Source organism: Malaclemys terrapin, chromosome 16 (assembly GCF_027887155.1).
Source record: "Malaclemys terrapin pileata isolate rMalTer1 chromosome 16, rMalTer1.hap1, whole genome shotgun sequence".
NCBI lineage: Eukaryota > Metazoa > Chordata > Testudines > Emydidae > Malaclemys > Malaclemys terrapin.
This window is the reverse complement of record NC_071520.1, coordinates 15,599,592-15,625,863: the sequence shown is the minus strand read 5'-3', so window position 1 is coordinate 15,625,863 and position 26,272 is coordinate 15,599,592. Positions and strand designations below refer to the sequence as shown.

Sequence of the window (26,272 nt, the reverse complement as noted above, 5' to 3'; positions counted from 1 at the left end):
GTTACCTAGGGAGGCTGTGGAATATCCATCTTTCAAGGTTTTTAAGAACAGGTTAGACAAACACCTGTCAGGGACGGTGTGTATTTAAACCTGCCTCAGCATGGGGGAGATGGATGAAATGACTCCAAGTCTCTTTCAACCCTACGTTTCTATGATTCTATAATATTCACTGTCATAATGTCATCTTCATACTCCTTACAAATCCGTGGGCAACATTTTCCTCATACAGTAAGTAATTACAGCTTTGAAGTGACCAGTGCTGCTTTCTTCCTATTGCAGGTCCTGAGTTGACAATTTAACAGCCCATCATCATTCCTCATTTTCGAAGACCCATCCTAAAAAGACACAAATGAGCCTCATTTTCAAAGCCTCATTTTAAGGTTACAACAATGGGACAATGATCTTAATCAGCTCTTATAGCTCTGACAAAAGCTACTAGAGAATGATACAAAGGGAGAGTTTACGTCTCTTTTTCTGCCACGTACAAGTCATTCTTATAGGTAAGTTTCCTGAATTTTCCTCTGTCCCCTCCATGCACTGTGCCCAGATAAATGAACTCCAGTTCAAATTTTAAAAGGATTCAGAAGCATGTAGTTGGTCAGGACTAGTCACCCAGGGGGATTTTTTAGTATTTGCATTTGTGTGAATAACAATTAAGTTTGTACAAAGATCGAAACTGTTTTACTTTTCTAAAAAAGACAAATTTTAAATGATCAGTGATATTTTTAAAATGCACTGAGAAGAAAACAAAATTTTATACAAAGTTTAATTTTTAATAGGTGTTGTGTGAGCATTATACAAAGTATGCAGCCAGAGCTGCCATTTTGTCCTTGGGTCTCTTTGGGTTCGGTCTCCTGCCCTTTCCTCTTCCTCGACCCTGCCTTTTCCCCTGTCCTCCACGATGCATAGGGTGCCTCGTGGCAGCGTGCTTAAGCTCCACCAGGTCCTGGAACACAGGGTCACAGAAGACACAGCCTGAATGCTGTGTCTCATCACCAGGGAGGGGAGACTTAGCTTTATTAAAATCCACATCCACAAGGGCCGCATCACATGACTCGCAGGTCTCTGGCGACACTCGCACTTTGTGGGCATTCTCAAAGAAGTGCACAATCACATTGCATTTGTTGCAGGCCATCTTCCACTTGGGACCTGACGTTGGGTCTAGTACCAGAACCCCGTTCTCGCATTCCACACACTGCCCGATTCCAAGCATGCTAAGCGAGTGCTGGCATGTTGGGTGGGTACACTCGTTACAGCCCATCCCTAGGGAAAAGAGTAAAACCACATAATCAGAAACTTTGTGTTCTATTTTTGCATTTTGCAGGAAATGTGATGTAGGATTTAAACAGAGCTAAATGTATTCTATATACCCTGAGAGCCCTATGCACAATACAGTGGGTTAAAGATGAAGTCTCAGGCTTAACTCAGTCTTCTCAGCCCAGAAGTCTAGATGTGGAAACAAGGAGAATTCAGTGGTTCTGGAGTAACAGACACCACCCCCACCCAAATGTTAAAATAAAAAAATCACCCAATGATATAAAATTGGGTCGAAGACTTAAGTAGGTAAGACCCCATTCCGATCAACCCATTACTATTCTGATGTTTGCTGTGGAACTACTCCATGGAAGTCAACAGTGGAGCTTACAGTATCAGTGAATCATAGCTAAGGTAGAGCTGAAGTAGGACATGCAAAACTCTTGCCCTGCACTGCCACTGTGATTGCTCTGAAGAGTTCTCAATGTCACTGTACAATGAAGAGTAATGGAGAAATTTATAATGAAAATACACTATATGTCCCACTGAAAATAGATTTATTATGTCCACTTGTTGTCTCATATGGAGACTGTAAGCTGTTTGGAGCAGGGAACCACCTTTTATTGTGTGTGTATTTTGTTACCATACCACGATAGAGCCCGAATCCACAACTAAGGCCTCTAAGGGCTACCTTAATATGAACAAGAATCATAATGATAAAAAACTGGCATTTTAGCTAGAAGTTAGTCTCACATTTCCCAGGCTAAACGCACCTCTGACACACACACCCCGGTCTCTCCTTGAGTGCACTCCTCTTTCAGGTATCAGGCTGTGAGCCACCACTTTGCCTGTGGTAAAAATCACACGATTCCAGCACTCTCAGACCTGTCCCTGGGCTGCAGTCCCTTGGTACCAACCATGATTGCCTCTGCAAGACTGACTTAGGTTCAGTACCTGCAGTTCCCTTTCCTCCAGGAGCTACAAGTAGTGGTATCTAGTGACCAGAGAGCCCTCTCAAAGAAAAGTATTGTTTATTTAGAACCAAAGCATTGCAGAGAAAAAGATCTTAAGACACTGACCAAATCTACACACATTCCTGTCTTTCCCTTAAATTTACCATTCCCTTGAAGCCAGGGAAGGCCCCAGTTGTTTCAAACAATCCTGCAGAACTTGTCAGCCTGTGTTCTCCAGGGACAGCTCATTGACAACTCCTCCCTTCCTCTCTCTCAGGATCTTTTATCTAGAGCCATTCTGTTTCCTTCTTGCCTGCTTTTACAATAGCCTCCTATTAAGCTAGGCCAATACATTCCCATGGGACGACCCAATAACCCAATATAGCTACACAGTGATTATCTCACTGATCAGGTCACGCACAGAATTCATAAAATTATTACACAGCAGCTCCATGTCTGCCACAATGAGATCTATGAAACTTACTGCATATTAGTCTGCAAGTTATTCTCATCGGAATGCTCAATAAGATGCATTGAATATATTGAGTGTTATGAAGGATTCCCTGCATGTGCAGAGAGGCTGCTTTCTAATTTATTTTAATTTATAAAAGCAGCTGCAGTTGTCCATCCAGTGCTCAGAGTGCCCGCTTTATAAACTGAGAAATAATACATTACTGCAAACAACAGTAAAGGGGTTTTCATATTTAAAAAAAATCCCACTCCACATTACGGGTGTTTAGAAAAAGGCTCTATTTTCAACATAACTGGCCAAATCTGAGACTGATAAATATCATGATATTTTGCAAATTATTCATTTTGGGGAACTGTGGCAATTATTTTGCCAACACAGACAAACTTGGTGGAATTTATCGAAGTAAAATGGTCACAAATAACTTTTTTAAAAATTAGAGTTGAGCTAATAATGAACACATTTTAAAAAGTTAGCGAACAAAAAGAATTTAAAAATTTGTTAATCCCCTATTTTCCCTGCCTTTAACTCATTGCTTTACCAGCTCTAGCAAGTATCTTTTCTCAGTCTAAAGGAAATTCACAGCAAGTATCAAAAAGATTAGTTCAGACATTAAAATCAATCCCTGTAGACAGGGATCTATCAAGGAAATCCTGTTAGATTCTTAAGTGCAGGAACAGCCAGAAATGTGACTGAAAAAAAATAGCACCTTCCTACTCAAGAGATCTGTTCCTGTGTATCTTTAAGTCATAGCCAATTACTTGGCTGACGAACAATTTTAAAAAGCAACAGAGGGTCCTGTGGCACCTTTAAGACTAACAACAGAAGTATTGGGAGCATAAGCTTTCGTGGGTAAGAACCTCACTTCTTCAGATGCAAGGCAATCTCTGTTGCTTTTTACAGATTCAGACTAACACGGCTACCCCTCTGATACTGAACAATTTTAAAGAATTCCTTTTAGCACAGAAGAGCCAATAAAGATGTGAAAGAACAAACTGGTTTCTACTATTCCTCATGCATCATTAACTGAACTAAAATCCAATTGCAAAACCTTTGTTAGTGACGATCAAGGGGCAGAGAGCAGGCCCCAGCTTGTTTTTAGAAACTTGGTTAGAAAAAGCACTTTTTCAGCTCTAAACTCGGCATATTTGATATGGAACCTTTGGGAGGCAACAGATATAGACACTTGTGATTTGGTTTCGAAGTTATTTAACTGAACAGAACAGCATTTTAACATTTGTACCACTGACTGGGAATCTACTAAAAATGCATCACAAAAGACCAAACAAACAATTGCTTTTAAAATGGTTACAATGTGGTTGATCATTCTCTCTCTCAATGGAAGCTCTACCTTTCTTCATGTCCCTGAAGGGTGGATGGTTGTAACAGTATGGACACAGTGGGTAGCTCTTTCCTCTGGATCCGGAAGACCACAGCACCAGCTCAAACTCATCCAGGGGGCAACGCAGCTCTTTGTAGAGTTTGATGGTACCATTCTGGGGAAGGCTGTATGTTTCATCACAGTGAGAACAGTGCAGACGGCTTGGCTTGGCCTGGAAATAGAAGAAGAATCTCCAAATAAGCGACAGCTCTGATCCACTTTGTAAGGTTCAAAACCTCCAGTAACCCAACTATTATTGCCACCTGGTCTGCTCCATGGGGAAAACCCCCTTTGGGCCTTTGGAGAAGCTCTATTATGTTTTACAGAGAGGCATCTGAGACGAGATACAGATGAACCCAAATGTATTAAGGCAAAAGATATTTTTAACTATTGATCTTCAGCAAGTAACTTTTGAAGTACAAACTCAATCTCTAGGTTACCTTACCTGGATGTACTTCATAAAACGATGGCATTTGCCACAGCGAGAAAGAGGTTTGCCTGTGGCAGCTAATGGTGAAAAAGACACTTCCATCAATTCATCCATACCTGCAGAAAAGAAATTGCATAGGTGTTGGAACCCTGCTGCTACCTTTTTCCCATGGTGAAAATCACCCTCTCTCTGCACAAAAAGTCTGAGAAAGGAGTCGGTTGGGCCAGAAGCAGATACAATATTTAGTGACAAACATGCTGTATCTGTACACTCTGTTTGCAAAACAAATATATGTATTAAAAAAGCTTTCTAAAAAGAGCTGTAATGAGCATGCATAAGACAATATATTTCAGCCAGTTTTAGTGTTTTGCTTCTTAATACCTACCACCTTGCATCCAGGTGACAGATTTCAAGTGCGACTGTGTGTGCGCTGTTGTGATGGGGTGTATTCAGCCTTAGCAGCTCCCAGCTGGGGGCCCCGCTGTCCTACTACACCCCACCCCAAGAAGCAAGTTTGTCTACAGAGGCTTCTTCAAAGTGGCTATTTTGGAACCCACACAGACTTGGCCCTCCAAGGGCCTGAAGTGCTAGTAACAGCCAACCAGGACCCTGCTGGCCCAGATAAAAGGAGCTGTCTTCCCTTAGCACTTCAGTTCCTGGCTCAGAGTAAGATCACAGGGGCAAGGCAGGTTGCTCCTCTCTGGCCAAACAAATGTAAGGAATAGCCACAGTTCGTTTTCTGGATGCATTTTGCAAAGCTGGGTTTTCAGGGAGAAAGAGGACCTTAGAACCTCAACCCTGGGATAGAAGGTAAAGCTAAAGGGCCCAGGAAAGAAGCAGCCACTAACAGAATTGAGAAGTACACATGGCTGTTCATAGGGTCCTTGGGTTGGAACCCAGAGCAGTGGGTAGCCCCAGGTTCCCAACCAGCCACAGGTAAAGTGGCATAAACCCCAAGAAAGGTCTGGAGCTTATTTGGGAGCCTAAATAAAGGGCTGAATTTAAAGGGCCCAGAGCTGGGGCTGAAGATCCTAGGCGAGGGCAGACAGACTGTTAGTTTATCGGACTCTTTAATACCTTGGAAGGGGTTCATTTGGACTTGGTGACGCTGTATCCTGACACTCAAAGGCACTCCAGAATGAATGCCCTGTTAACAGCTGTTCATTCAAGTTCTCTGTGTACCTAGCCCCTTGAAAAATCTCCTAAAGAATTATGGATTCTCTCAACTCCTTACCAACAATTAGCCAGAGTTGGAGAACTTTAGATGTGAAGGAGCCTTACCTGCAATAGAATCAACAAAGTAGTGAAACTTTCTTTTGAAGATATCAAGGGTGTGCTCCAGAACCTGCTGATAGTTTGCTTTGCCTTGAGCTATCAAGTTGAGTTGCTTCTCTACTGCACTGCGGATTGTAGGAAGCACCAACTCTGCATCTAACAAAGTCAGAGAGACAATGGGAAGCAGCAATTAAACAAGAAGGGAGATTGGCAGACAACATGGGGGGATTTGTCAGACAAATCGCTCTCAAAATGAACAAAGAATGCAAACTGAAAAAAAAAACGAATTTTTAGTTATAATGCTAGGGATTACAAGTACATCATTCTCAGACAAATGTGATTTGTAAGTTGGCAGTAGCCTTTTAAGGTCTACTACCTGGTTTCTTCTCTATGAACCCTCCTGTCCCTAGAGATGCAGTCATTGTGCTTTTCCTCTCTCCCAGGGGGTGAAGAAGAGACTTTCTCCAGACATCACTGCAGCTCAGCACGTGGTGGGGGGACAAATTGTGCACAACCTAAATCCTATGCTTCCACAACAAGAATGAGCTCTGCAGTCTGGGGTAGTGAATGATCCCTTAAAATCCCTCAGTGTCCAGGAACATAGTTAAATGAAAAGAAAACGACAGAAAATAAAACAGCAGCAACTGACCTATTTTGTAGTAACCATGAACCAGAACAATGCCAAGGTTTGTAGGTTTCAATCTGCGACCGCTCTCCACTGTGACGTAGTTCCGCTGGCAGATGTTGTTAATGTGAACTGGGATACTTGCATCAGTTCCTGTCACGCACGAACACAAATTACAACTTTACATGCAATTATTCTAGTCTCTCTTCCCCTTTCCTGGTTGTAAAGGAGACATTAACTCTCTCTCATGCCTTGGGCAAAGGCGAACATTCAGTTCTCCCCACTTTTCCACATCATTCTCCATTTCTCAGCTACTTCTTCCCTTCTTGTTTAATAATTCGTATGTTCTTTTCAAATCTGCAGGAATGACTTTTCCATTACAAGAATTCTGCAACACGTACTTTGCTTTTAACTCTTTTGCTGCTTCCAGGGAGACCACTATTATGGCAACAGCTTTCTCGTATTATATGTTGTCGGCCAATATATGACTGAAACTCCACTAGAATAAGCGGGATAACTAGGCCTCTTCAGCAGGACTGGAGGTGTGCAGTTCACTGTACTTAGGAAACAGTTTAGGTAAAAAATAAATATTATAATACTGAAATGTACATGCTACATTAAGATACCAGAGCCAACATGTACAAAGCATGCTGTAAAAGTCAGTCCTTGGATGGAGGGAGCACATATAATCTCTGGTTAATTGAGGAGTAACACTGATGGGATTATACAAGGAATACGGTTTGGTGCTCCTTGGCCATAGGAGTAGTGGACACGAAATGAGATGATAGGAGAGAAGGAGGGAGAAATGTGCAGGCAGATTCTTGAAGGCCACCTAAAAGATGCCAAGGACTTTGTGATTTGAGAGGAAACATAAGCCATCATTGAACATATTTACAGGAATACTAAAAGGTCATTCCTGACAGAGAAACTTCAGAAGGGCAACTCCTTGCCCTCTGGGAGGAGTATTACATCATGTAAGGGAGACAAGTTCCTACCAATGCCATGTTTTTCCATCAGTGTGATGAGTTCTGCTTCAGTCAGGTAATCGGGAGGATTTGTTTGTTTCTCCAGCAGTTTTACTTCACTGACTGGGAAAACATCTCCCTTCTCACAGTTGGGGAGGCTCTCCTCTAACGGGATGCTTTGCCAGGGCATAATCTCGGTGAACCCTGTAAATGAAAATAAATGGAAACTGAACCATTCCACAACTTTCATTAGGCAAGATACTTTCTAATTCTAACTGGGGCTGTACTACACAAGTCAAGGCTGAGAAGCTGACTTAATGGCTGTTTGCACTGCCACACAGAAGATCATGGATACCAGATTCCTGTTCCCTAAGACAAGGCTGGGAGCATTAAGGAAATAATGCATTGAATCTGTAGAAGGAGTTGCTTCCACCACCCAACATTAACCCCTCTGTGTTGATTCTGGAATGCTGGTGGCAGGCCCCAAAAGTCAGCCCTCCTTGGCCAGAAATAGAATGGTGTGAGATCGAACTTCAAAGGGGCAGGAGGGGTTTTTTAAAATACCAATTGTGATTAGGCAAGATTAGCACAAAGCCTTAAATTATTTCCTTTTAGCACCAACAATGAGTTTGCCTTAGCAAATATAAATAAAAGACTGAAGAGCATACAATCTAAAACAGTTCGTGTCTCCTCCTGCGTGCAGGGGCAGCGCTTCTTAGCATGTTGTGGGCACAACTGGAACAGAACTCCTAAAATGGGTCACACTGGGAAATCCAAGTGTGGGAATGAGAGCAAGAGTTGGTTTATTTATTTTAATATCTAAAAAAAAAAAAAAAGCTTTAAATCTTCCCCACCCCCGGCCTCAAAACCCCCGCTTTTAATTTAATTCCTCTTCAACTTTTTATTTGGGGCTAGAGAGAGAAGAAAGTCATAACTAAACAAACTGTTGTTCCCATGTTTTCCTTACCTGGTGAAATAACCATCTTTCCTACACAGGTAAAATGTTCAGGACCAATAATACAAGAAATGGTGGTTTGGAGATATTTGCAATCAGCGCAGAGAGTGGCAATGAAATGTCTAGTGATATATTCATATAATCGCCATCCATCACCGCCTGAAGACACACAACACCTTGTTACCCACATAAAATCTACTCATGTTGCTCTATAGAATACTCGTTTTAAAAAAAAAAAAGTTTTCTATAAACTTTTCAGGAAAAACTGGCACTTAAAGTTAAACAAATCTAAAAGTTCACCTATTTTCTCTTTTAATATTTCTTTCTTGAAGTTCCTGTATACCCAAAACACATTAGAATTCTGCACAATAGCACCTTGAGTTTATTTAAGCTATAAGTTAACTTAGTTCTCATGAAAGTGAAAGATTAGTAGCACTGGAATGAACTAGGCATAGGTCACGCAAGTGCTACGCAAGTTTCCTCACACATGTCTGCTACAGAACTGCTGCCAATACTCTCTTGAGCAAAGAATCCCAGTTGTGCTATCTTGTGAGCTGATTTCGTTGTGTGCGCAACTGACAGGATTAGGCCAAGATCCTCACATTTATTTTTATTTATGATCTAAAATCAGGATCTGAACTTGCATCTCTAGTGCTAGAATACTATTGCTGTATCCCACTGCAAAAACCTAACCCCAATTTTAGTCCTATTACTAAATTCTAGTGGCCACTCGCACAAGTGTTACAATAGATCACCTCTTGCTAGTTTTAATTTAGCACAAAGTCACAGCTTACATTTCATTGAGTTTCCAATGCTTCTGTAATAGTAATAATTAATTTATTATTATTATTATTAGCAACAGCATTTATAGTATCACCTGCGGATTTCAAAGCACTTTACAAAGATGGGTAAACATCATTATCCCCAATTTAAGGTAGGTCAACTGAGCTGCAGAAAGGTTAAATGGACTTGCCAAGATTTCACATAATGAGCTGCCGGCACAGCTGGGAATAAAAACACAGCTCTTGATTCCCATTCCCATGCCCAATATGTTCTACCTAACTGTAGGCCTCTATAAAAGGATTATGCAATCACTCAATCCCCTCTTGCCTTTTCTGTTGAAGCTATGACTATTTTACTGATCTATTTATGGAAAGTTGAAGGCATTCGTTAAAACTATAGATTAGTGCCAGCATCTCTTTTCCATAAAGATTTTAATTACAGTTTTTAAACAACAGTGTATGGATTATCCTTTTTTTTTTTTTTTAACTATACAAACTCCCTTTGAGAGATCAGAGTACAGGAAGGCAAAAATTAATTTAAATAAAAAAGACAAGTTATAGAAAATGCAAAAAGAGTCAGTTACTTTACTAAATATTTCACTTACAATCCCATAGAAAATAAATTCAGACTTAAAAGCTGTCATTCTATTCTAAATCCACTCTGTCAAGCTTTGGTATTACAGCATACATTGATTGCCCGCTGAACTTAAAGGTACTGTAATATACAGGCACAAGTATAGTATTTCATCTTTAGCTCTGAATTTCCTTGCCATTATGAGTTTAAGTCAATTTTCAATATTAATATAATGTAGTTTTCTGTACGTTAATCTACTGTTCCTTATACTTCTATTTCAGCTTTTCAGGAGTTCCGGTGCAGTCACTAACTTTACTGGGTTTTTTTTATTACACACCAGAACAGGATCAGTGACTCAGTTTTTCCTGAAAATACCAGTTGGTGTTTCCAAACCGTCTCAGGTACCCAACCCTCTTGCAAACTCCTCTGTTTTTTTTTATAGTAAGAATTGTGTGTACCTAGTTCTGCTTCTGTTGCAGCCCTCATTGGAGTAATTGGAGGATGGTCCCCTGCATCATGACCTTTCCTTGGACGATTAACACCTTCTGACAGCAATGCCTTTACCTACACAAAATGAAAAGGAGAAAGCAGAAACAAGTTAACACATCAAGTCTCTCTACAGACTAATCTGCTTACAGATCAAATCCATAAGAACACAAACCACAGAAAATAGTTACAGATTTGTATATTGACTACTTAGGTCTACAGACCGTTAAGAGATGCTTGTGCTATTTGAGAGCATGGATTTCTTGATATTGTTTTTCCTAGAACACTGGCCAAGAAAGAACTTGTAAAGCATTTCAAATTTTGCTTCATATACTTACTGTTTCTGCCCAGTAAGGGTTATTAGTCTGCTGTCTCAAAGATTCTTTCAAGTCAAAGTTTTCTGGATAGTGGGTTGTTTCAGTTCGAGGGTAGCTAATATAACCCTGAGTATAAAGTCGTTCTGCTATTTGCATAGTATGTTGTGGACCCATTCCTGGAAAGAAAAAAAAAAAATCATAGAGCTATGCAGAAGATTAATCTCTGCCATAGCAAACATTTTCCCATGACAGGTCTTAAATGCACTACTATGGTGTGTGTATTTTCTACAAAAGCATTTCATGACCAGAATCTGCTACTTTACCCAACACTTCACTGCTGACAAATTCTCTAAATTATATCAATTCTGCTTTGCTCAAACAATGATCTTATATTACATTGTAGCTAGTAATCACTTGCCTGCAATGCTAACAAAGTGTTCTAAATGTGCTTCATTTATTTCATGAGATGAGTCAGAACCCAACACATTTTCTCTTCAGAACAGTTTTAAAACTGAAACGTTTATATCTCCACATTATCTACATACCCAAAGCAGCGCTGGCAACTCGTAACATTTCCACCGTGTTCAGTGCCAGTGGTCTCTGCTTTGCTTTCTCCTTTTTACTCACAGATTCTACCTTAAAAAACAGAACAGCATTTCCCCAGTAAGTTCTGATCATGTTTAATTCGTGATACTAGCATTAGTTTCATAATTCATCATCTAACAGCACCACACAGGCTTGTATTATCTATTTTGTTTTATTCTCTGGGCTAGTGTCCCCCAAGTCCTAAAATATTTCTTATTTCAAGGAAATTTGATTGAGGGAAGTTTTAGTAAAGGTTGAAAACCTGGCCCTAAGATGTCTTTGTGCTAGAGGCCAGTTTAGCCCCAAGGTTAGAAGATGGAGAGAGGCAGCTTACTGATGGGGGAAGGGATAGCTCAGTGGTTTGAGCATTGGCCTGCTAAACCCAGGGTTGTGAGTTCAATCCTTGAGGGGGCAAAATCAGTACTTGGTCCTGGTAGTGAAGGCAGGGGGCTGGACTCAATGACCCTTCCGGGTCCCTTCCCGCTCTATGAGATAGGCATCTCCATATATTATATTATTACATCTTTACCTCCCACCCCCTCAGCTGCATGTCACTTCAATCAGCTAATGATTCAGTCCTTAATCCACGTACAGTATCAGTTCTATCTATGATCCACATTTTTAAAGGCTTCATCCACATTCTTGGAAACTTGCTGGGTTTAAGCACATAAATCCAAACATACTGTCAAACAAGTACTGTATAGAATAGAACTGGCAGTTAATTGGCTATACAGACTGTACAATATTATGTATGTATGACTTCTGTTTTAGGTTTTACCAATAAAAACCCACTATACCAAAAAACCCCTAAAATCTCCAGATGTTTATCTGAAAAATACCAGAAATTATTACTTGTATCTAAAGGCTTATCTATGCATTAGTGTGGACTACTGGGGTGTGATTTCTTAAATGCATTACTTGGTCCATATAGGCTCTGCTGGTGCACACAAAAGGTTCCCATGTGCTTTTATGTAGTGCTATCTGATGGGTCTATGCTGGTTATGTGATATGTATGTATCTTCATCCTTGCAACCGATACCTGTAATCCCTCATAACCCAAGCCTGACCCCAGATGTACAGTACCTTTCCTCTTAACTTGTGTATATTTAATTTTAAACATAAAATTTTAAATCTGTTTAAGAATACTAGGAAAGATTTACAAAGAGACTACTCTTTACAGTATGTACAAACAGAAAGCCTGGAAAACCCCTGTTTTTGGACATCTGCATAAAATTTAAAAATTGCTAAAAACAACCCCCCCAAAACAGAAACCCTAACCATACACACAACCAAGCGTTTCACTACAGGAATATTGTCATATAAGTAATTAAATTCTGATTTATAAAGTATCAATAAAAAAAAAAATCTATTCAGCAAGGACAAAGCAGTATTTCTCAGCAGGTTTAGTAATACAGACTTCTTGTCTAAAGGAAGCTGCCTTCCACCATGAGTGATGTCAACTCCCAAAGTCAATATTATTATTTGTATTATCAAGCGCCTAGGTGTCCCATCCATGGATGAGGACCCCAATGTGCTAGGTGCAATGGGAAAGGGGCTTCCACTAAGAAGACTACATGCCTGTACCACTAAAATGACATTAACCACAATCATAGCTCTTCTACCTTTCATTCTGCATGCACACTAAATGGAACTAAAACCAAGACAAAAACGACATTTTATTGAATACCTTTTCTATTTCAGAATTAAAAGTTTTTATACACACACACACACACACACACATATATACATATACACACACACACATATATATAGGGGAAAAAAATATATAAATTATTTACTACTTAAGCCATATGATATATGGCTTTACTTGTACTTTCTACTGTTCTTACCTTTGCTTCTCTTGCCATCTTTGTTATGTTTAGGAACATTTGAGCAATCTCCCGATCAAACACCCTCACTCTATCCCACTCCAAAGTGAGAGAACTTTCATTTTCATGGTTCACCTACAGGGGGGTAGGGGGAAAAAAAATCTAAGTTTTTTGTATTTAAGTACAAGCTGACACACTCAAGTATTATTAACTTCCAGGCACCGTCTAAAGCCTCCTTTTGCATGGACTTCTGAGAAAGATGTGGATTCTTAGGGCCAGGGTTGTAGATGGCCTAGCTGGAGTTTCAGGGTCTGGTTGATAAGTTTCATTGTACTTGCAGAGTAGTCAAATAACTGAAATGTTGAACAACCGATTTAAAGTTCCTTAGTGATTGTGGGTGTTTTAAATGACATGGAATAGGCAGCAGATAAATCAAAATAGTTTGTAAATATAGATAACTATTCCATTTGTAATTATCTTAGACAGAGATGACTAATACAATTCAGTTTTAAAATCCTGATTGTAAAAAAGTATCAACCTGCACCATCCTGGTAAAGATGCTAATAAACTTAGGCTCTTGGAGAACAGAAATCAACATTTCATGTTGACATTCAGGAGAAGCATATCATGCAGGACTGGTAAAGGAAACAAGAACTGACACACATTAACTTTCATCTTTTCATTTAAGATAGAGCAGTCTATTAGCTTTTTATCATCCTGCTACTACTTGTTTAAAGAAGTCAGTGTACACACAAACACAACTTTTTGGTTAGTTCTCAGAGCTTCAACACCAGCAAGGCTAGTGAAACTGGTGTGAGCTACCAAAGTATTCAAAGGACTCACCTGGCAATTAGCACACAGAGTGTTACACTTTGCTTCAAAACTCTCAGTCTCAGCACTGCGTTTTTGGCAGGCTAATTAAATCATGTATTGACTATAACTAGAGGATCAGTGCAGGGACTTACTTCTCTGAAGCAACCCATTTTGAGTAATCATTCTGGATGAATCCAAGTTTAGACTGCTAGGATTCAAGAAGGCTGACAAACTGTGCATATAATCACTTTAATTTAAAGCTGACATCTTTGAATCTGTTCTATGAAGAGTGATCACATGCATATAAAATTAATAAAAATCCATCCGTTCTTTAGACTGTAAATTATAGGCAATCTGAATTCTAGAGAGCTGTTACAAGTGCATAAGTTAATACATAGAGACAAAATAAAATTAATTTTACTGATAAAACGTGCACTAAATTTCACATATACAAAAACACACAACTATGAATGGCATAAAAAGTTACCTTGGCTTGCAGCACCCAATAAGTTTCAGGTTTGAAAGACTGGATTTTATCATGTCTTTCTACACAGAATCCAAGTGTCGGGGTCTGACATGGCCCAAAGGAGATGAGTGAACTGTCTAAATTGCCATATTTCCCCTGAAAATATTTAGTCTGAAACCTAAGAGAGAAAATATTGACAAAATTGTTTAAAATTTTTTGCATGTTAATAAATTCTATTCCCTTCAAAAGGGGAAATTTTCATAAACTCACATGGATACATATCAATGTAAGGACACACAGACCTCAGAATATTTTTTCAAGAGTGACCAAAATCTTTAATAGTCAATGTAATAAATAAATAACCCTTCCACATAGGATCCTGCTACCTCTTGAAGAGACTGGGAAGAGGGACTGAGATAGAAGTCAGGGTATACAACATTTTTAGAGCCTGGTTCAAGAAGACTCTTTAGCTAGAGAACATATATATCAGAACTGCAATGGACAATCAGTGGCTCTTTCATAAAAACGGAATTAAATTTCACAGAAAAGTTAAAATTAAAAAGAAAATTAGGGTTACAGTTTTAATTAAAAAAATATTATATGTATAAACTAGGTAAACAACTATCAGCACAAGAACAATCCTCTCTGTTACCTTGTAAATGCGCAGCCAATTCTCAGATCCAGCTCCTGACGGGCGTCCACTGACAGAGCCTCATTACGATTGGGTTCTCCCAGGCAGTTCATAGCATTACAGATGTCTGTGTCAGTAATGGAACTGAACTTTGCTCTGTAAACTGTCTTTTCAGTGCCACGAGGTTTATTCATAACAGGAAGAACAGCATCAAGAACCTAAGGGAAATAGAAGCATGTGTTAACAGTAATAGGAGGGCAAGGGTTTTCGTGTCTGTGCATCTCTATAACAAAGATTACACAAAATAATAGCCAATATATTACCACTTTCTTCCCACCAATGAGATTTCATGCTTTTCCATTAATACGCTGGCAAGAGCAGTATTGCTCATATACACATTAGAAACACATTAAGGAATAAGCACATCATAAGCACCTATTTACTAGACACTGGCAGATGGTGAAAGTGAAGCACTATTTCTAGACAAGTGCAAAGAAGAAATACCCATGGGATTTTGCTTGATAGAGTTCACAGCATCACCCTACAAAAGTTTGCCAGCTTCAATCTGAATTAACCTTTTAAGGCCTCAGACAATTCAGTCATTATGACAGTGCTAAATAAAGCTGCAGATGAACACTATTTTATTAAAACCACTAAATAAAACATAGCAAAATCCACTAATGTAGTGTGTTAATTGCAGGTGTGGGATAGGTACAGAAGTAAGGTTGTACAAAGTGATACATTATATCCTTTTGTGGAAAAATTGTTAATTTTAATTCTATACCTATTGTGTACCAAATCCAAATCCCTCGTGCACTTTAAGGTGGCCTCTACGAGCTAAAATTTCTACCTTCCCAATTAACAGAGCACTGTGGTGGCCAAGTTTTTACAAAGACAGTAAAACAACTATTCCAGCTGTGAGATGTAGAAGGACCTTCGCCACAGACAAACAAAAGCTACAAGATTGATTTATGATTTTCAACTAGTGCCCGTGACGTTGAAAATCCATGAGTTATTCACCAAGTTATTCCATGCCTTAAAAATCTACTAGTCTAATTTGTGTAGCCTTTAGTACATATCCACAAAATAGTAAAATGCCTGGTAACACAATGTGTAGTAAACCTACATGTGTTATGGTTTTATAATAAAATAGTAATGAAAATCTTACCTCAAAACAGATGTTTTCCCCCTCCTTATCACAATCCAACCATAAAACAATGTAGTCACAGCCTCTTCCTTCCACCTATAAAAGAAATTAAAGTTTTCCAACAATTGAAAAGCAACTTCCTTCTGATCCTAACTCTTTCAATGTTAGTATATTTATCTTCTACACTTGTGAACTCAAATTCCAAACTGGTGATGAAACAGAGACTTTATTTGGGGGAAGGGCCACAGTAGAAGGGAAGAGGAGTATAGTGGCTAAAGCATGGGACTAGTAGCCAAGACACCTGGGATCATATTCTCCACCTTCCTTCCTCCCTCCACTTTTTCAAAAAAATCCACCTGAAAAAAACCAACTTGTTCTGTGAATCAATATAGTTATAATGAACACACACTGGTGTATGATTGTACTGCACCTACTCATGCCTTTAAACTAGAAAAATCTCAGAGCAAAAACCTACTATTTATTTGGGATCTCTTAATGACTATACACCTCAACAGCTTCCTTGCATCTGGATTCTATTCCTGGCTCTGCCACAGACAGTGTGTATAACCTTGGGCTAGTCCTTTAACCTTTGTGTCTTAATTTCCACAGCTTTAAAACTGGGATATTATTATCTCATCTCACAAGGAAGTCATAAAGCTTAATTCATTATTTGAAAACGCACTCAATCCTCAGAAGGACAGAAGTGCAAATTGTTGTTATGATTTCCAAAAAGTATTATTTTGTAAAAGCAATCACCCCCACACTGCACATCCAGCAATACAGCTGCCTTCTGGAGACTGCATTTGTGGGGAGTGGTAAATAAAGGACATAACTAGTTTTAATAAACAGCTTACTTTCCAGGGCTTATGCATGCTACAAATGAAGTGAATTGTGAAATGATGAATTGTGTGCCTGTTGTGCCTATTGTACAAAGTGACACATCAAGGGTCAAATTCTGAAAGCAAAGGCAAAATTGAATTCAATGGGGCAAGGATTTAGCACGAAGCAAACAGCCGCTTATAACAATAAAAGAGAGAAGGCCTGGTGGATTAACAAAGAGCTGTAGCGAGGAAGACTGAGGCTATGGCTACACTACAGCTTACGTCAGTGTAAGTTATGTAGCTTAAGGGCATGAATAAGTCACCCCTCTTAGCGACCTAAGTTGCACCAATCTAAGCACCAGTGTGGACAGTGCTGTCAGTGGGAGAGCTTCTTCTGCCAAAAAAGCTACCTCCGCTTGCAGGGGCTGGAGTAATTAAGTCCACTGGAGAGCTTTCTCCCATCGGCTTAGAGCGTCTGCACTAGCAGTGCTACAGCGATGCATCTGCATCAGTGCAGCTGCACTGTTGTAAGCCCTGTAGTGTAGCCATATCCCCAGATTTAGGAGCACACTTATCTAGCTCTTTCCAGATGGTATTCTAGCACACTGAAAGGCACGACTCCCAAGATACGGGCTGTAGTGAAAATGGTGTGACAGTCAGGGTCCAGACACCAAGGGTTCCAAAGAGGATGGAGCTCGGCTGTTCTCAGTGGTGTCAGATGACAGAACAAGGAGCAATAGTCTCAAGTTGCAGTGGGGGAGGTTTAGGTTGCATATTAGGAAAATCTTTTTCACTAGGAGGGTGGTGAAGCACTGGAATGGGTTACCTAGGGAAGTGGTGGAATCTCCTTCCTTAGAGGTTTTTAAGGCCCGGCTTGACAAAGCCCTGGCTGGGATGATTTAGTTGGGGATTGGTCCTGCTTTGAGCAGGGGGTTGGACTAGATGACCCCGAGGTCCCTTCCATCCCTGATATTCTATGATTCTATGAATCCCAAAGAATAAGCAACTGAATCAACTGGTTATATACAATGTTATTGTGTATAAAAATATGTCAAATAAGGTCTTATGAAAGCTTGTAATGTCCTAGACTTGATGGTCACTAGGAGATATATGTATTCATTCATAACTATAACCTGTATACAAATACATGTGAAGAAAGTTGTAATTGTAACTATATTGCATTACCGCACCACCTCCTAGCAGTGTGGTGAGGCAATCAGACAGGGAGGAAACCTCCCAGAGCAGGCTCCAAGCACTGTCCAGTCAGGAAGAGACAACAATGGACAATTAAGGTTAATGGGAAAATCCTGAAACAACTTGAAACTGAAAATAAACCCCCAGTTTGAGACACACACACCCCTTCCCTTCCCATGAATTACCATAGTCTGAGAAAAAGGAAAAAACGACTACAGAGCATTTGAAGTGAAGGCAATCCAGAAACCGAGGGGCAGCATCTAAGTGAGATGCTGTCTATGAAGCAATGGATCCCCTCTAGGACAGAGGGCATGCTGGGAAACTGTTCAGAGGAAACAGGTAATTTGTATTAGGAAAAGGGTATTTAACTAGTATTGTACAGAAGTGTAAAGCCTGAGATGGTTTATTTTCTGTGTAACTTGTATGCGTTTGCTTTTCCTTATTATTTTATCGTTGAATCTATGATTTTTCTATTAAATAATTTTTTTGTTCATTTCTACCTCAAGCAGATCTCTGTTGTGCAAATTGTGTGGAGGGTATGTGCCAAAGTGAACTGAGAATTGGGGGCAGATTTCACACCTTCTGGGTGATAAACCAGCAGGGAAAAGTCCAAGTGTCAGGTAGTTAAGAACTCGAGAAGACAGACTTGGGAGGGACTCAGGATCAGAAGGGATTTCTGAGGTCACTCTGCACAAAGTAACTAGCCTGGGGGAAGCCAGGGTGGGATTATGCTTGCAGGCTGGCTACTGGTGTCAAAGTGCTGAATCATAACAGCATAGCATTAAGACATCGAATTTACAAGACGGGGTGCAAGAGAACATTACTGGTCTGGGTGATCTCCAAAATGTTACAGATGGCTACAATTCAAGAAGTAACATATATTTCAGACTTTGAGAAACCACCCCCCCCTTTGGGGGCAGAGTTGGAGGACATGTTACAGTATTGTGGAGGACATGGTACCCTTCCAAAATCATCCGAAAGGAGAAGGAAATGGTTGGGGGTAGACAGATTCGGTTTCCACTATTAAAATGAAGCACTGTAGAACCTCACAAGTTTACACTAATCGCCAGAAGACAAAGATATGGGATTTTGTTACCTCAGGTGGCTCCCGATCAGCAGCGTAGCGGGGGTGCTAAGGCAGGCTTCCTAACTGTCCTGGCGCTGCAGACCTTGCTATGCCCTGGAAGGTTCCCGGCTAATGGAAGTGCCGAGCCGGTGCTCTGGGCGGGGGTAGTGCACAGAGCCCTGTGGCTCTCCACCCGCCTAGGAGCCAGACCTGCTGCTGGCTGCTTCCAGGGTACAGCGTGGTGTCAGAACAGGTAGGGACTAGCCTGCCTTAGCCGGGCAGCACCACCGACGGGACTTTAACAGCCTGGTCAGCGGTGCTGACCAGAGCCACCGTGACCCAATGCCTTACATTCCACGACCCAGTACTGGGTCGTGACCCGCAGTTTGAAAACCACTGATCTAGTCTGACCTCCTGTATAACACAGGCCATACAACTTCCTAAAACTATTCCTTATAGTATATCTTTTATAAAAACTTCCAATCTTGATTTAAAAATTGTCACAATAGAGAATCCATTATGACCTTTGGTAAATTGTTCCTATGGTTAATTACCCTCACTGTTAAAAATGTACACCTTATCTCTAGTCTGAATGTATCTAGGTTCAACTTCCAGCCAATGGATCATGTTATACCTTTATCTGCTAGACTGAAGAGCCCATTATTAAATATTTGTTCCCTATGTAGGTACTTATAGGCTGTAAGGGGTGACAATTTTAACGTTCTCTTACATTCAGGGAGCTCAATCTATTTAGCTTATCAATTACTATACGGCATGTTTTCTAATCCCTTAATCATGCTCGTGGCTCTCCTCTGAACCCTCTCCCATTTATCAACATCCTTCTTGAACTGTGGACACCTCAACTGGATACAGTATTCCCGCAGCAATTGCGCTAGTGCTAAATAAAGAAGCCAGATAACAAGGTAATCTCAAGCAGGAGTAGAGAGGTTATGTATCCAAGGACTGCATTAGCCCTTGAGGCCACAGCATCGCATGGGAGCTTGTGTTGAGCTGATTATATACAGCGATCCCCAAATCTTTTTCAGATTCACTGTTTCCCCAGGATAGAATCCTCACATTGTGGATATGAAGCCTCTGTTCTTTGTTCCTAGATGCACACATTTAGTCATGCTTGTAGTTAGAGAGAACACTAACCATTTAATTTCTCCCCTCCCAAAAAACACCAGCTTTAAATAAATATATGGAGATATATCTATCTCATAGAACTAGAAAGGACCCTGAAAGGTCAAGTCCAGCCCCCTGCCTACATCGCAAAGAGTACCTGTAAAAATTTCACCATAGTCAATTTGGGGTTAGCTTCTTTCTTTTCTGTAGGGGCTTTGCTAAAGAGTTCTGCTGGATCCACTTTGTCCCAATTGTTATATTTTCCTGAAATGGGAAAGAGTATTAACTGGAGTTCTAAATACCTTAAATGAAACATTTATTGTACAAACACATGGCTTTCAAAGCTTATCATAGCATGCTGTCTTCAGAAATAGCATTCTTTAGGGAAGGTCAGTCCTTCATACGCCTCCACCAGGTACCATAATGACCTCTAACTTGGATTTATATTAAGATCAGTCATATTTTAAAGGGACAGCAATTAAAAACACATTTCTAAAGGAAATTTGTTTTGTAACACATTGCTATAATTGAAAGATTAAAGAGGAGAAAAAAAGCTATTTTTTTCTATTTCGGCAATTTATTCATTTTGAGCATTTAACAGTCCTTTATGCATAGTTAATTTCATTGTTTCTCCTATACAGTCAGTTGGGTCACATTAGCTTGTTTCTTTTATCTTCCATATCTCAAAGTCATTGTTGATTGTAATTTCTAGCACTAACAAGTGCCGTACCTCTTCAAAGCACTGTGCAAACTATTAAATCCTCCTAACATCTGTGAGGTAGTTAAGTATCATCTTCATTTTACAGATTGAAAAACAGTTCTCAAATGACAACTTCAATGTCACAGAGTGAATCAGTGACAGAGATAACATTAGAAACCAAGGAGTTCCTAGTTTCCAGTCATGTACTTAAGCCACTACACAATGCCTTGAATATTCCATCACATTTTAAACAGTGCCCTTTTAATAATATTTCGCATTTATAAAGTACCTTCCATTCAAGCATCTCAGTGTGTTTTACAAACTTGAGCAAATTTAGCCTCTCATCTCCCCATTTACAAATTAAAATAATGGAGGCAGAGAAGGTAAGTGACTTGCCCTAGATCACGCAGAGTCTGTTACAGTGTCAGGCATGAAACCTAGAGCTTCCGACCTTAGTCCATGTCTTAACCTGAAGGCTATCCTTCCTTTCACCCTCCTTTCTCTTATCCAATTTTCACTGCAGCGCCGACTCTGATTTTACCATCAAGAGTTAACTTTGCACCAGTGTTGTTGTTTTTTAAATAGTTGTACAAACTGTGCAAATTCAAACAGATAACAGATAGACAATACCTATGAAATCCAGAGTCATCACATGACCACACACAGATGTCATTTTGAAGTGGACACACTGTCCTACGAATGATCCAGTGTACTCATGCACAGAGCATGCTCCGTTCAGCCCTTTATGAGAGGACATGTTTCCTATTACAATAAAAATAATAATTATTAACAGGCGCTAAAATACTGAAAGTAATCTTGTTTCTTGCATCATGAAATTCGCTCTTCCCTCTGTTTCTAAACTCAGATTTCCCTGAAACTCTTTTCCACACTCTAAACAAGTTTCTCTCCTGCCAACTCCCACTTTTGGGCCTTTATTAACATATCACTTTATATTTGGAACACCCATCTATTTAAAATATCCCAAACTTCCTTCCTCTCCTCTTTCAAAAATTCCTTCTGAAAGCTCAACTTGTCCTGTGGATCAATACAAGTATAATGAACACATTCTGCTCTATATATGATCTGTACTTTTACCAGCTCATGCCTTTAAGCCAGAAAAACCTCAGAGCAAGGGATCTGCTATTTATTCGGCATCTCTCAACAACAGTACACCTCAATGTACAGTAAAAATACTATATTAAATAACAAAAGCAGACTCCTGTCACAGAAGCTGCTACATTATTTTTCAATTTTATGGTTGTCTGAGGGGACGGGAAAATGAAATGATGTAGGAGAGCTCTAGAACAATCTTTTAAATTCTGAATGCCATGCAGCTTCCCCATGATCAGCTGTCTGCAGCTGGCAGCCCAGATTAACATTGGGAGGTGACAGCTGCCCAACAGCATCCAAGTTAGCTGTCCAGGGCTTTTTTAGCTCCCAACTTCCCTGAAGTCCAGTAGCCTTTGTAACATGCAATCAGTAAACTGCTTCACTTCCAAGCAAAGCCATATGCTTACATGTTCTAATGGATTTAGCCCCTACAATACAAATATGCTGTTTGTCAGAAAGAGAAACAAAAAAGACTGAAGAGATTAGCAAATTTTCCATCTTACCTCTTGAGAGGATCTTGGCTATAGACTGAGCCAGAGAAGGCTTCTCTGCAACCATAAACACGGTCTTCATTTTCAGTTGAGGAGTTCAAAGGGCTTCACGCCTTAATCGTGGAATTTTAGCTTAGCATAAACTACAGTTTTTTCTCCCTGTGTTATCCTTCGACCTAAAAAGAAAAAAAAACACAACAGCTCGAAATTAAGTGAAATCATTTGTGGAAAAAATGGTATACAAAAGTGTACAACAATACACATTTTCCTGTTCCTTCCTATTCTTTTTCAAATAGCTATTCCTTTCCCTTAGCACTTTTTTAGCTACTCCTGTGGTTACTTACTAGTGGTGTCAGCATTTCTATTAACATGCAGAGGTTTATAGCTTGACTAAGAATTCACTCCAGGATGAAAGCTGCAATAGTTTTCCAACCAGGAACTCCTTTGGGGGCTTCAGACATTTTTAAATGACTAGAGAAAATAGAAATTTCCACTTTCGGAAGCCTAGTTTAAAATCCCATGATTTTTTTTTCCCACTCATCAAACGCAACTTTCCAGGATGGATGGTCCATAATGGGAACTAGCATTCTTAAACACTGTTTTTCCAAGTCCAAAACAAACAAAGTAGTTCTCTCATTCCCCATCCTCCTTTCCCAGGTTATCTAAACCAGTGGTTCTCAACAAGGGGTTTGGGGCCCTTGGGGAGGCCTCAAACAGGTTTCAGGGGACCCACCAAGCAGGGCCAGTGTTAGATTCACTGGGGCCCAGGGCAGAAAGCTGAAGCCCCGCTGCATGGGGCTGAAGCCCAGGGCACTGAGCCCTGCCACCCAGGGCGGAAGCCAAAGCCCTAGCAACTTAGGGCTAGTCTACACTGGCAACGCTAAAGCGCTGCTTTAACGTGCCTTGTGTAGTTGTGGCGCTTTCTAAAAAAAAACACCTCTACAAGAGGTGTAGCTACCAGCACTGGTCCACTGTCTACACTGGTGCTTTACAGCGCTGAAACTTGCTGCACTGGGGGGGGGGGGGGTGTTTTTTCACATCCCTGAGGCAAAAAGTTGCAGCACTCTAAATTGCCAGTGTAGACAAACCCTTAGCTTCGTGGGGGGGGGGGATGTCCCTGTGGCATCGGGCCACAGCCAACTGCCCTGCTTGCTATGCCCTAACACTGGCCCTGGCTTGTCTAAGCAGAAAACCAGCTGCAGATGGGATGCCGCACAGGGAGCGCTGTGCCCGGCCCGATCTCACCGCAGGAGAGGGGCCCTGTCACTGCCCAGCTGCCCGCCCCTGGGGGTCAGGCTCCCTGCGCCGGGGCGAGGGCAGGCCCCACCCGGGCTACAGGCTGCCGGTCCCACTCCCTCCCTGCTCAGCCCAGCAGTGCCCGGCCGCTTCCGCTGAGACACCCCGACAAGGCGAAGTGTTCCTGGGGCCCGTCCCGGCCCCTGCTGCGCCGCTCGACGGGCCGAGTCCCGCCGGGGTGGTACCGGGGTCTCCCCGCCAGCCCCTGACCCAGAAGGCGCCCCCCGTAGCGGCACGCTCACCGGCCCCAGAGCCTCCGTACGCCGCCATTGACACCGCAACCACTGCCGGGTCACACCGCGCCGGAAGCTGCAGGGGACTGACCCCCCAGTTCCGAGAGAGAGAGCGCGCGCGCGCGCGCCTCGCCGCCCTGCCCTCAGGGAGATGTTCTCCCCCCATTGGTTCCACCGCCTGCCCTCAGGGAGATGTTCTCCCCCCATAGGCTCCGCCCCTCCCGTCCTCAGGGAGAGGCTATCCCCCGTTGGCCCCGCCCCCTGGCCTCAGGGAGATGCTCTCCCCCCATTGGCTCCGCCCCCCCGTCCTCAGGGAGAGGCTATCCCCCATTGGCCCCGCCCCCTAGCCTCAGGGAGCTGTTCTCCCCTCACTAGTTCCCCCCCACTGGCCCCGCCCCCTGTCATCAGGGAGATGCTCTCCGTCATTGGCCCCTCCCTCTCCCCCAGGGACTCCCTCTCCCCCAGGGACAGCCTCTCCTGCCCCCTCATGGAGATGCACCTCCGCCTCCCCACTGAAAGCATCCAGTGAAGTGGGCCCTAGCCAGGGCTGGCACCAGGCACCAGCTTAACAAGCAGGTGCTTGGGGCGGCCAAGGGAGAGGGGCGGCACCTGTGGCAATTCAGGGGCGGCAGGTCCCTCACTCCCTCTAGGAGCGAAGGACCTGCCGCTGAACTGCCGCCGCCAATCGCGGCTTTTTTTTTTTTTCCAATTGCCGCCGCCGATCGCGATCGCGGCTTTTTTATTTTTTTTTGCTTGGGGCGGCAGAAATGCTGGAGCCGGCCCTGGCTGTAGCCCACGAAAGCTTATGCGCAAATAAATTTGTTAGTCTCTAAGGTGCCACAGGTACTCCTGTTCTTTTTGCGGATACAGACTAACACGGCTGCTACTCTGAAACCCCTTCCCTGTGCCTCCAATGCTCCTCTCTGCCCCAGGGGCTCTCCCATGCTGGCAGTCCGTTTCTGCCTGGTTTTTTCAAGGCTGTAACAGGGCTTTAGCCACCCACTCCCTCAGGCGCTCATTGGCTGGGAGGAAATCTGCTCATGCTGGCTCAGCTCCACTGGCGTGAACCACACTGGTACCCCAGTGCTACTGTGGTGCCTCAAGCAGCCGCTATTTGAATAGGGTTGCAGACTTTGTAATATTTAAAAGCCCAACACTCCGGCTGGACTGCCAGAACCATCCCTGCCCTGCCTCTTCCCCCGAGGCCCCACTCCTGTCCTGCCCCCCCCATTCGCTCCTCTTTCCTTCTCCCTCCGTTGCTCACTGCTTTTCCCTTCTCCCATCCTCCCTGCGTGGGTCAGGAGGGACTCATCTGCAGAGACGGAGGTGGCCGTGGCTGAGTAGGGGCTGGCATGGGTGAGGACTCAGCCCCTCCCCTGCCCACAATAACTGGACTTTGGGCATCTGGTCAGTAGATCTGACCGGACACTGTCAGGTCCCCTTTTTGACCCGACTTTCTGGTCGAAAACTGGCCACCTGGCCACCCTACATTCAAAGAACCATGGGTCCAACTCTCACTGGCAGTGCACAGTATTGCCACTCTAAACATTGAAAAATTACAAGATAGACACCCAAACTAATACATTTGAGTTCTTTTTATTCTGTTTTTTGAGCCTTTAAGATTCATGTTTTCCTGCTTTTGTCCATGACCATGAAGGCTAAAAACCTCCTTAAAAAAAAAAAAAAAAGTTGAGAGTCTCAGTAAATCACCTGACTCTGGGAGCTGGGGCTTTAAGAGTAATACCAAATATTGTGAGAGTCACAATAAAATCATGAGCATTGTCAAAACTGCCTGCACCTTATGCAATCATTTGCAACAGTGCATGTGGATGTAAAAAACAACTATTCTGATGTGGTAGTGTTTTGCACTCACTGCACAGGTATAAATGACTGCACAAGGGCAATGGAGCATCAGGACCCAGGTCATCTAACATTGATCAAAGTAGGTTTTATGGACACAGTGCTTATGACACGGGCAGCCATGGAAGCCCTCTCTACACCAGGGGTCTGATTCTTCATTATCCTGCACCTTGCACAGTTTACACCACCACAAAGGGCAAAGCAGGTGTGTGTTGCACCCACAATAACTACACAAGGTTCAAGGCAACAGAGAATCAGGCACTAGGGCTCCCAATGTTGCTGACACTAGTGGAGCTGAATTGGAAGCAATGTTGGGAAATTTTTGAAAATTGCCCCTGGTCCAGGCTGAGCTTAAGTTGGGAAAAGATTGAAAGGAGATGAACAATAGCTGCCCTCTGCCCTCCTCGTGCCTCTGTTATTGGACATGGTGAGAGAGAAT

General features: G+C 42.0%; 1 protein-coding gene across 1 annotated transcript; it reads right to left on the bottom strand.

Annotated features, from left to right (window-relative positions):
- Positions 1–728: 728 nt before the first annotated feature.
- On the bottom strand, positions 729–24,087 carry TOP3B (DNA topoisomerase III beta). The gene is made up of 18 exons (XM_054006691.1): positions 23,983–24,087; positions 22,457–22,620; positions 21,474–21,605; positions 20,301–20,407; positions 15,959–16,033; positions 14,812–15,008; positions 14,181–14,337; positions 12,902–13,015; positions 11,012–11,102; positions 10,488–10,642; positions 10,122–10,227; positions 8,320–8,466; positions 7,383–7,556; positions 6,412–6,540; positions 5,769–5,918; positions 4,503–4,603; positions 4,028–4,229; positions 729–1,263 (listed from the first exon to the last, which is right to left on the bottom strand). Exons 2-18 carry the CDS (start codon positions 22,524–22,526, stop codon positions 794–796), a joined length of 2,577 nt encoding a protein of 858 aa, XP_053862666.1. The 5' UTR covers positions 22,527–22,620; positions 23,983–24,087; the 3' UTR covers positions 729–793.
- Positions 24,088–26,272: the final 2,185 nt, after the last annotated feature.